Source organism: Alosa pseudoharengus, unplaced genomic scaffold (genome assembly GCF_046254945.1).
Source record: "Alosa pseudoharengus isolate Yale_2024_CS ecotype anadromous, Long Island Sound unplaced genomic scaffold, YU_APseudo_1.1 YU_APseudo_1.1_scf_4, whole genome shotgun sequence".
NCBI classification, from domain to species: domain Eukaryota; kingdom Metazoa; phylum Chordata; class Actinopteri; order Clupeiformes; family Clupeidae; genus Alosa; species Alosa pseudoharengus.
The window spans coordinates 32,450,720-32,462,637 of NW_027468774.1; the positions used below are offsets into that span (position 1 = coordinate 32,450,720).

At 40.9% G+C, this 11,918-nt stretch overlaps 1 protein-coding gene across 1 annotated transcript in view; it reads left to right on the forward strand.

The window, feature by feature from the left end:
* The window catches only part of mgat3a (beta-1,4-mannosyl-glycoprotein 4-beta-N-acetylglucosaminyltransferase a), a 55,933-nt gene extending 47,313 nt beyond the window's left edge, over positions 1 to 8,620 (forward strand). The window contains exon 3 of the mRNA XM_076265905.1: positions 5,894 to 8,620. Within this exon, the coding sequence (XP_076122020.1) occupies positions 5,894 to 7,210 (1,317 nt within the window). The 3' untranslated portion in view covers positions 7,211 to 8,620. The remainder of the gene's footprint in view (positions 1 to 5,893) is intronic.
* Positions 8,621 to 11,918: the final 3,298 nt, after the last annotated feature.

Consider the following 11,918-nt stretch of genomic DNA (forward strand, 5'->3'; position numbering starts at 1 on the left):
ACAGAGAGCCCATCAGTGACCTTGAAGTCAGGATGACCAGATATCCTGTTTTTCCCCCAGATATGTCCTCTTTTTGGGACCCAAAAAGGTGTGACTGAATTGTCCAAGATTTGGGGTCATGCCCTTTTCAATCATTTAAGATTTCTTATTTGAGACACTCTCTTTGGAGTTCTTGGAGTTTTGTTCTCACAGATTTTTGCTAGAAGTCTTGATACACATGTGTATGTGCCACTATGGGTAAAGCTGTCTCAGTCAGTGTTGAGGAACGGTATGTGATTCTGGTGAAAAGTTGTTGTTATTTCAGCAAAACAGCCAGTCATATCAGAAAGAAGGCCTTTGTAGGCCGTGGATTTTCTGACCTTGGTGAATTCTAGACCAAGAGTAACTGCTTCAGTGCATTAATGTGTATGTAAAAGACTATGCTACTGCATTGAAGGCTGATGTAACACAAAGCCAGAATGTGCCCAAATTGGCAATATTGTTGAATAATAATATCAACAAGCTAGCAGCTAGTGTCTACTATATAGGCATTAGGACATAAGAGAAGTGTGTTTACTTAAGCAACTGCAATTAAAACATAACTACAACTGTTCACATTATGCTTGTGTTTTTAAGTCTGTATTGTAGGAGTAGGTATTCAATTTACCAGTATCTGCAAATATCAAGCCAAGATAAAACAATAATTAGATACAGGTCTTCCTGTATCTTCCAGAGTCTTCCTCCCCATCCAGCTACTGAAAAGTTGTTTCTCCAGAAGTCTTTGGGTTGAACAAGGGAGGAAGACTAATCAATGATTGATGTGTGCAACCTTGTGACGTTCAACAGCTAAAATAAAAAAATACAAAATATTGCTGTGATGATAGCAATGAGTCAAATGGTAGTCCATCACATGACCATAGGGGGCAGCCGTGGCCTACTGGTTAGCGCTTCGGACTTGTTACCGGAGGGTTGCCGGTTCGAACCCCGACCAATAGGCACGGCTGAAGTGCCCTTGAGCAAGACACCTAACCCCTCACTGCTCCCCGAGCGCCGCTGTTGTAGCAGGCAGCTCACTGTGCCGGGATTAGTGTGTGCTTTCACTGTGTGCTGAGTGTGTTTCACTAATTCACAGATTTGGATAAATGCAGAGACCAAATTTCACTCACAAAAGAGTATATATAATTATACTTATACCGTATTTTCCGGACTATAAGTCGTGAAACACACGTGCATACTTAAATCCTGCAAATTACTGCCGGGATTCTATTTATAGCTGGGCCTCAGATTCAGACAAATAAAAGCCAGTACAATTTTGTTTCAATTTAACTCATAAAATAGCTCTTCTTAATAGATTATATTGTTGGTTGGTTTAATATTGTTGCCAACGAAGTCATTGTCCTACACCATGAGTCTCCAACACATTGCTCTCAAGCTACCAGTAGCACGCAGCCCAGGTTAACCTACATTTAAACACAATTGTTGCTGCCAGGCATCAGCCTACGAATTTTATAAAAAAGTAAATCATGCATAATTTAAAAAATAACTAAATTTAGGCTATCTTAGACCTCTTTGGCTATACGGAATAAGGTTTCCCTTGCAGCACAGCCCACGTTCCATGAATGAATGAATGAATGAATGAAAGCGGATGCCTTATCTCGCAATAATCGGATGGACATCCCGACACTCTTTCATACATGAAACTTAATAGTGACCCAATGCCATTGATAGCCTACCGGTATGCTGCTCCAAACGAAAAGTATAGGCCTATGTCTCACAGTAAAACGCAAGAAATGAAGGCCTAGCTGACTCGAATAGGCTACAAGCCATGGTCCAGATGAAGGTGCTGTGCTTTGCCCAGCCATAAATTCAGGAATCACGATAGTCTGTCCCCTAAACATTCCTCACCCGTTATCTGGACATGCATGAAAACATTTGAAAACAAATCTCACTGCCACGTAATATTTGATCGCTGTTTTGCTACTAATTATCTTTCACGTGAATACGCACAGAAAGTGAAAGTAGGCCTACTATGCGTTCAGTGTCTGTAGCTGTCTGTTCACGTCCGCAGTCGATTATAACGTTCCTCAAATGGAGAACACATCCATGTTCTCTCGCGTTATATTATAGGCTGTCATGCTTCTGCGGTTCCTGATCGCTAAACGTTTGTTTTCCTTTCCTGTCGATAGCGGTTGATGTAGAAGCACGTAATAGGCTATAATAATTTGACTTTAGCGGTGACAAATCCTGCTAAGAGAGAGAGAGAGCAAAGAGAGAGAGGCACCCCCAAAGTGGTCCTGCGCGCGTGTGTGTGTGTCTCTGCATGGGGTTCAATTGAAGTCAGAGTTGGTCCGCTTTCAGGCCACTCCATTATTAGATTAACGTCAGACAGCGCTGTAAAATGTGTGGGAATTTCTCGCATTATGATGGCTAGCATTGCGGGACTTTTATTAGTATGCTCAATACTTAGTAATAATTTATGCGCAATCCCGCGCTGAAATTTAGGCCCTGGTTTTAAATGTGCATCTTTTTTTCTCTCGCTCTCTCGGCGAGCATTTGTTCTGCTGCCAGCTTGTGCCAATACGCTATATCGTCCAAAATGCTTGATTGCATTGCATTCTCCAAATTTTTAGCTAAAATTTCATGTACCACATCAGCATTTTTGTTCAGTGAATCTTTTGTAAATTGCTTTACAATAGCAATCGGGCACTTGTCAGCAGCCTTCGGCTTGCCTCTTGCCACTATTCACTCCTTCGTCTTCAAGATTCACTGTAGAATTCTCAATATTTTTGGCCTCAATGTGTTCAGTTACATAGTCTGTCTGTTCTTAGTCTTGGATTTTGTGAAATAAATTTCTAAATATCACCTGCTTGCTGCAGCTTCGGTCTGCACGTCCTTTTAAAACCGCATATTTTTCTCTCTCGAGCATTTAATCTGCTGCCGGCTTGTCTCTCCACATCGTCCAAAATGCTGATTGCATTGCATTCTCCACATTTTTAGCTAAATTTTCATGTACCATATAAGCATTTTTGTTCAGTGAATCTTTTGTAAATTGCTTTACAATTACCGTCGGGCCTATATGCCTATTGCCTGGCTTGCCTCAGCTTCGGTCACGTCCTTTTAAAACCGTCTTTTTCTCTATCGTGAGCATTTAATCTGCTGCCAGCTTGTGACTCCACATCGCCCAAAATGCTTGATTGCATTGCATTCTCCACATTTTTAGCAAAATTTTCATGTATCATATCAGCATTTTTGTTCAGTGAATCTTTTGTAAATTGCTTTACAATTACCGTCGGGCCTATAGGCCTATCGCCTGGCTTGCTTCAGTCACATCTAAAACTGCATCTTTTTCTCTCTTGTGAGCATTTAATCTGCTGCCAGCCTGTGACTCCACATCGCCCAAAATGCTTGATTGCATTGTATTCTCCACATTTTAGATACATTTTGGTGTACCACATGGTATTTTCTTTCAGTGAATCTTTTGCTTTGCAATGACCTTCCTGCCCTCCTCTTGGCTGCCTTCACTCCTTCGTCTTCATTAACATTAATCTTTTTGGCCTCAATAATCCAGTTACATAGTCTCTGTTTTTGGTTTTGGATTTTGTGAAATACATTTCTAAATAAATGCGACTTATAGTCCAGTGCGACTTATATATGTTTTTTTCCTGTTCATGATGCATTTTTTGACTAATGCGACTTATACTCAGGAGCGACTTATAGTCCGGAAAATACGGTAGCCTACTTATACTTATACATAGTGTTGCGGTCATTTAGTTATTGTCACAGCTCTATCCGAAAACATAAACCAAATCTGGTCACCATATTTATTTATTTATTTATTTATTTTCAATTTTAGATTATGTACAGGTGTTACTGAGACCACAGTTACTGGGAAATTTGATTTTAAATGAAATAAGTTACTGTGGGACGACAACAGGTGTGGTCGCCATGGTGATTAGTAGTTGGATCTTTGTAAATAGTTAACCATATCCCACAATCAGTTATCTTTATGACTCCATTTCTGTGACAGTCCATGAAGGTCATCTTTATGGCAGCAGTCATAAAAGCTGTGTTCATTGCTGCGTGATTTCCATTCCCACAGTATACCATTCAAAAGTTTGGAGTCACTTAGAAATGTCCTTGTTTTCATCATTAATGTTATAGATGACTGCTGTAGAAAAAATGGCTGATCTTTAATGCAATGTCTACATAAGTATACAGATGCCCATTATCAGCAACCATTCATCCAATGTTCCAAAGGCACGTTGTGTTTACTAATCTGATATCATTTTAAAAGGCTAACTGAGAAAACATTGGAACATTGTTCCAGTGTTTCCAGAGTTACAGTATGGGTATGGTTTTGGTATTTTGCAGATGCTTTTGTCCAAAGGGACATACAAATAACAACAATACTGTACAATAGTTCAATTTAACAGTAAACAGTTGGTAAGCAGGTAGGCCAGCTAACAGTGAATTACAATAGTCCAGCTTGGAGATAACCATGGCCTGTACAAGAAGTTGTGTGGAATTGTGTGTCCGAGATGTTTTGCCTTTTTATATGCACATATAAAATTTGCATGCCAGCATATTTGCTTATCCATATACTGGCGCTGTATGTCATCTTCATCACAGGAATTATCCCCGATGATGTGGCCCAGGTATTTTGTTTTAGTTACTACGTTACTACTATTTTAACACTTTTTTTGCATAAAATTTGATCTCATATTGTACTCCATAGTTTGAGCATACTCTAAGCAGTTTCTGTAGGCCAGTACTATATGTAGACATAAATCAGATGATTAATACGCCTGTGCTCCATACATCCAGTTCTACACTCTTCTAATGTCTTAAGTCCATGTACAAATGAAAAAGAACAGATGACAATATTTCACCTTGTCTAACCACATTGGTAACTGGGAAAGGAGCCGATGTTGTCTTGCCCCATCTACTGTAGCTTGCATAGTTGCACAGTCTTACCATCATTTCAATATACTGTATAATCCTTTTCAGGATATGCCCTCATAGACTCCAGGCCTGAAGAAAGAACAACATGTTGCAAACAAATATAAGGATCACATTATTTCTGATACTAATTCCAGTGTATGTTTTATTAATCATGGTTAATTGCATATCAAGTAAAAAACATGGTACAAGGCTACAAAACTTTTTTTCTTGATTTTATATGAAAACAGATGCTCTTTGTTTAACCCAGCACTGTTTTGTGTTAAAATATGTTATAGGATTCACGATTTTAGCACTGTTACATTCATGACGCTATACTGTTACAACTGTACCGCACTTTTTTATGGCTGCGTCAAGGTTGTAACAAAGGTACATGTTGCGGTTAAGTTAAATTATTGACAAACTATAACATCTTTTTTAAATTCTGTTTCAACTTTCATGGAGTAGACATGTACGACTCTGTTCTGGTCAAATTTCACAGCTCTCAAGTCTATCGTCTTTGTGTAAATCGAGTTTGAATTGGAAAAATAAAAAAGTGTTACAATTGTGCCGGTTCTCCCCTACTTATACTTATACAAAGTGTTGCGGTCATTTAGTTATTGTCACAGCTCTATCCGAAAACATAAACCAAATTTGGTCACCATATTTATTTATTTATTTATTTATTTTCAATTTTAGATTATGTACAGGTGTTACTGAGACCACAGTTACTGGGAAATTTGATTTTAAATGAAATAAGTTACTGTGGGACGACAACAGGTGTGGTCGCCATGGTGATTAGTAGTTGGATCTTTGTAAATAGTTAACCATATCCCACAATCAGTTATCTTTATGACTCCATTTCTGTGACAGTCCATGAAGGTCATCTTTATGGCACAGCCTACAAAACATATGGCTGTGTTTAGCTGAAAATGGTCACATGTGAATGAACTCTTATCTCTCTTACTTTTAACAGGATGTGGGGATGTATAAACCATTTCCTCCAAAACCACCAGGGCCCATGGGTGAGCTTCACCTTCACATTTTCCAACTCCAAGATGACACCACAAGTTACTTTGTGAGGACCAGATCTGGGGGAAAGTGCTTCCGGAGAGGAACAAAACTATCCACCAAGGAAAGTTTAGTAGAGAACCAACCCAAGGAAATCAATACAAACCAGCGAGCACTTCTCAGCGTCCAATCAAAAAATATGAGCTCCGGCCCCGCACAGAATTCATCTGCTGTTAAGAGGTTAGTGAAGTGCAGATGTCTTCAAGGTTGGCATGGCGACCACTGTGGAATCCCAACTGTAGTTCAGCATTCGAACCTGCCCACCAAGAGCAGACTGGTGCCGCGGGAAGTGCCCCGTCGAATCATCAACGCCATCAACATCAACCACGAGATTGATCTGCTCCACGCCCGCTTCCATGAGCTGGTTGATGTGGTGGACCTCTTCATGGTCTGTGAGTCCAACTTCACTGCATACGGCACTCCCCGGAAGCTGCTGTTCTTCAAGCAACTGATGAACGGAACCTTTGACTACGTGCGGCACAAGATACTCTACATCTTCCTGGACCATTTCCCCAAGGGCGGCAAGCAAAACGGCTGGATCGCCGATGATTACCTGCGCACGTTTCTCTCGAAAAATGGCCTGTCCCGGATGAGTGGCGCGCGGCCGGACGACGTCTTCATCATCAACGACGCAGACGAGATCCCAGTGTGGGAAGGCATTGTCTTCCTCAAGCTCTTCGATGGCTGGACAGAACCGTTCGGGCTGCACCTGCGTAAGTCCATCTACGGGTTCTTCTGGAAGCAGCTGGGCACCTTGGATGTGTTGTCCGGCTGCACTGTCAGGATGCTCTTTGATGTTTATAAAGGCAACGGGATCTATTTACGACGGCGTGATTACTACTCCATGCCCGGTTTCCGCACTTACGAAAACAACACAGGCCGTATTTTGGTACCCTGGTCGATCGGGAGTCCGATTCACTATGCTGGCTGGCACTGCTCCTGGTGCTTCAAGCCTGAGGGCATCTACTACAAGCTTGTCTCAGCGCAAAATGGTGACTTCCCGCGGTGGGGCGACTTCGAGGATAAACGCAAGCTCAGCTACATCCGCGGGTTGATAAGAACTGGAGGCTGGTTCGATGGGTCAGTGGGACACTACCCACCCACAGACCCCAAAGAACACATGTATGCTCCCAAATACTTTTTGGACAATTATGACCAGTATGAGTACTTGCTTAGGAACATCTACACAAAGACTGAACAGTCCTTAACAGTCACTGAATAGTGAGTGACTGAGCAGGCAGTCAGATTATGCAGTGTGCCTTTGGAATTTAGGGAATGATTTGACTGCCTGTATCAATATTCTTTATTTTTCTAAATTGGTTTGCAGCTTAGTCAATGAAGGATCAACCTATGCTGTTGTGAAAAGGATTCTCTCAGGTTGGTCCACATAATTATGCAGAATGTAGTTTAGTAATTAGCTTTTTTTTTGGAGGGCCTAAACTCTAAATCAGTCAAAATGGAGGCTGGAAAATAACAACACCACAACAACAGCAAGGGGTTGTCCAGAACGCTGTGTCCATTTCTGTCAGGATCCTACCTGGACTGACTGCCTTTGTGCCATCTGTGTTCATGTGCTTGTTGCTGTTTCCCATGCGCTCTCTGTTTACCTGTCTGTTGTCATGTGACTGTCTCCGCCCCTCCCCTTATTTGGTCTGTATCAAAGTCCTTTTAGTCAAGTCCCTCCACTCAGCGGCCATATTGTAACGCTTTTTGGGCACTTATCAGGCATTTTTTTCGGCAGAAATGCACATGCGCATGATGTATTCACAACACAACACATGATTGGCACAATGTATTTACATGTCGACATTTTTGCCACGGAAGGGGTGGGATATGTGTAGACAACTGCCATATTGGCGTTACAAACTAACCCCATGCATTTCTATGCAGGATTTTTTGAGTGCTGTGTCTCCTCATTAGAAAGTCTCTGTACTCCCTGCCTTGCTAATTTCCTTCTGTTTCTGCTCTCAACTGTTCCCCATTTATTGTCTTCTTGGTCTCATCCAGTCATCTGTCAGTCTCTTAAGTTAAGTCTGTGTATATCTACACCCCTCTGTTCCTCTGTCCTTTGTCAGTTTTTTGTCACGTCAGAGTGAGTTTGTGAGTTTGTGGTCGCAATAAAGGTTGCAACACCGAAGGTTTGCTTTTACTTGCATTTCTGCCTGAAAGAGGCTTGAAAGCGCTTGGGTCCTGTCCTGACAACTCTGACAATTTCGGGGCCAGGAGGCCCAGACTGGAATCAAAGAGGCCTGAATCCGAGACCTGTTTCTTAGTAACCGATTGGCCCAGCATCTGGAGATCAATTGGCAGCTTTCTGAGCTGCACCATTCCACCAGTGTGGTCTTTCACCTCTAGCCACTGTGCCCGATTTTTTTTGGCCTTTTCAGGCAGCCAATTGAGAATCATGGCTAGCAGCCAACCTCAAAGGGCCATGCTGGCCCTGACTCAATCCCCAGCACAACAGTGTTCCTGTAGTGCTATGATACCAGAGATAGTCTGATAGAAACGGCTTTGAAATCCAATCAGGGAAACCCAATCAGAGAAATACAGGGACTAAGTGAGTGAGGAGAAGGAGCCTATAGGGAATACCCCCCACACACACACACACACACACACACACAAAGGGAATTGGGTGCCCCCCCCCCCCCCACACACACACACACACACACACACACACCGTCCTCACCCCCAGCCCCATCTTCACCCCTGCCCCACATACCCATGCTCATTTCCCACACTGCCCCTTATTGCCAAGTACTGCTGGACTGGCCTTCTCTGGTAACTAGAAACACTGGACTTAAGGAGCTGTGGTTGGAGCTCAAGGTTGTCCTGACTTTTGATGTCATTGTGCAAACTATTAAGGTAGATGGGTAGGCCTGGTGAATGCATAATGCTTATGTGTGTGTATATGCTTACAGGTGAGCAGGTACTGGCAAAAGCAATAATTTCAATGCAAAGTGGTGAGCTTCATCTGTGCTATTTTATGGTTGGGGGCCATTAAAGGCCATGACCCACTTGTCATTTCCTTTTAACAGGGCAGTGTATGAACGTTGACGTGTACAGTGTTTACAGCACTACAAAGCACATAGAGGGATGGACAGACGTAGAGACAAATACAGGTTATACATAAGAAAGGGGTGTGGCATGTTTTTTTTTATATTTTACCTGAGGCAGTTCAGTTGCAGGGCAGTCTATTTGAGTGAGCAGTATATTGGCCAGTATACTGTATGTCAACACTGCCTCTCTCAAACACATTTTTTAAAACCCACACCTTTTCATAATTGTGGGCTGTATAGTTTATACAGTGTGTGTTTTATGAAAAGACACTGTCTTCCTGGTTTTGTCATTTAGATGTCTTATTTAGAAGAATATGCCACCATTTTGAGAAAATAGAGTTAAGAGAATACATACCCATCTCTTCTCTGTGCATGCAATAAGTCTGAAACACAATGGTTAGAACTCTTGAGTAAATGGCAAATAAGCTAATTTTCCAAAAAGTTTCAGTGTTGAAGGAACATGCTATTTCATACACTTGCAGTTATTTACTGGATGCATAATGAATGTTTACTGTGAAAAGATTCAAAGAGCAGTAATTGAAACATGGATGCCTTGCACTATAGGACTATAAGCCATGGTAACACAATGTAATGAAAGAAACACTATAACAGGGATTCTTCTTGAATTTTCTAAACAAAACATATATTATTAATGTATGTGGTTGTGTGAAAGAATACCTCTAATAATTGGGGGCTTATCGTAAAATCTCTAAAATGTTAAAGATTTCAAAATGTTCTGATGCTACTGTTTATACTTATGTTGGTATTGTGAATGCGAGACCATTTGTGGGATTGTATGAGGGTGTGTATGTGTGTGAGTGTATGTTTTGACAGACAATAAAATGTTGTGTTAAAAAGTTTCACTCTATAGTGACTATATCTTTTTGTGAGTATTATGATAGTGATAGTGGCATTACGCCAATGGCATGGTTTTAAAGACTTTTAAATGAGTGAATTGAAATCATAGGCTACCATAAACATAAGAATAGCTTGTCGCTGGTCACCACATTGAATGTAGTTTTCTGTGACATAATAAGGTAATTTTTAACAAACTGCAGTTAATACTTTTACAGTACAATACACACAATAGTAAAATAGTCTGTACAATTCTGTTAGATTATTTGTCATATAATAAAATGGGCACTTGAGAATAGGAAAACTAGTAAAATTTCAAAAACATGACTTGAATTGTTAAGGATAAAGCGTTACCATGTAAAAACACTATAATTATGCCTGCATAGCCCAAAAGGTGAGAAGAAGATCAGAAAAACTACTTGAAAGTATAGCCTAATATAAGGCTTCCCAGCAACATCAGTCTGCTACATCCCACAGAAGGTTGGCCTGGATTCAAAACTTCTGAAGAAAGCCACCACGGAGATATGGCAGCCGAGACCAGTTCAAGATGGAAGTGGCTAAAGAGAGCCCGCAGTTAGACCCTTCTGCAGGCGAAGGCTAACTGCTCTTTGCTGCCCCACTCAGGCGAAGTGTACAGGTTAAGGGGCAAAATGCAGATTGCACATTGCAGACATTGCAGAATGGTCCTCAACAATTTGGCCGCTCCGACCATCCACTCACAATGGAATACCACCACAAGGATAATCTTGCAACATCATATCTTAGTAGCTCCTGCAGTTTTTGCTCGTAGTAAAGCATCTTTGATGTTTATCTCAACCTTAGCCCAGATGGTGAAAGGAAGCAGATTCAGAAAAACTACTTGAAGGTTTAGCCTATGGTCACTTGTTGGTCAACAGTAGTAGTAGCCTACAGCACCAACTTGATAACAGGCTAATTAAGCTGGAGAGAACAGTAATATTCTAACAAATAAATTAGATTTTTATTTGATTTGATTCGATTTGACTTTGGCTTTGTTTTGAATTGTCTTTTTGACTAGCATGTAAACTTTAGGGAAATCACACATGCATGTATTGGAGCAAAAGTTTATTTGTTTATATTTCTGTAAGATACAACAGACAATGCCTATCAAAATGAACATAGTCTTAACACGCCCATGACTAAGGAAAGTTGAACCGCGGTGTACTACTTACACTTGGTGGTTGACGTGTTAAGTTCACTGGTTGTTGTTACCTATAGCACAAGGAATTGTGGCCGTCACTATCACCTTTCCTTTCAAACAATGCTTCAGTGTACCCTATGCTAAAGGACTTTTGAAAGGAAGCAGCACCTTTCCTAAACATGTAGAGAGTCCAAACAGTTATAGAAACAGCGATAGAAACCTTCCTAAACAAATAGGCTGGAGTTCCCAACAGTGCCCTCCATGGTCATTAGCTACGAAAAAGGGCCTAGAAGAAACATTGGCAGCTGTGAGAGTTGACAAAGAATAGAACTCTTCATGTGTGATTGCATCAATGTTTGATGAGGGAAAGAAAGCCCCATCTTCACAGTTTTTTCTGATTGCTTAAGCACATTTTTTGTAACTATGGCTTTTTTTGCAAAACTCTACACACAAATGGCAAAACCTCTCACCCAATCAGCAAAACATTGTAGTTCTCTTGCAAAAGCTAACACACCTTGCTTAAGTCTTCACACCTTCGTAAAAATGGTGTTTTCGTATCTAACAGTAAACACAAGCCATCACAATAGTAAGCACACAATGTGCCAACTACACACTGATGGTATGAATAAAAAACACATCTGGCTTTTGCTTTCTCTGTGCACAAGGTAGACTATGTCAGTTTGAGGTCATACTTTTGTCATAGTTCTGTAAACATACAGGGATCCAAACTTCAAGTATTAGTGTTTATTTACACACATCAAAACAAACACAAGTGTGTTTTTCCAAGTCAAAACACAAAATAGCATTTCACTGAGACAAAACAAATCAGTCTACATCGGGTCGTCTCTCTCAAAATTCTG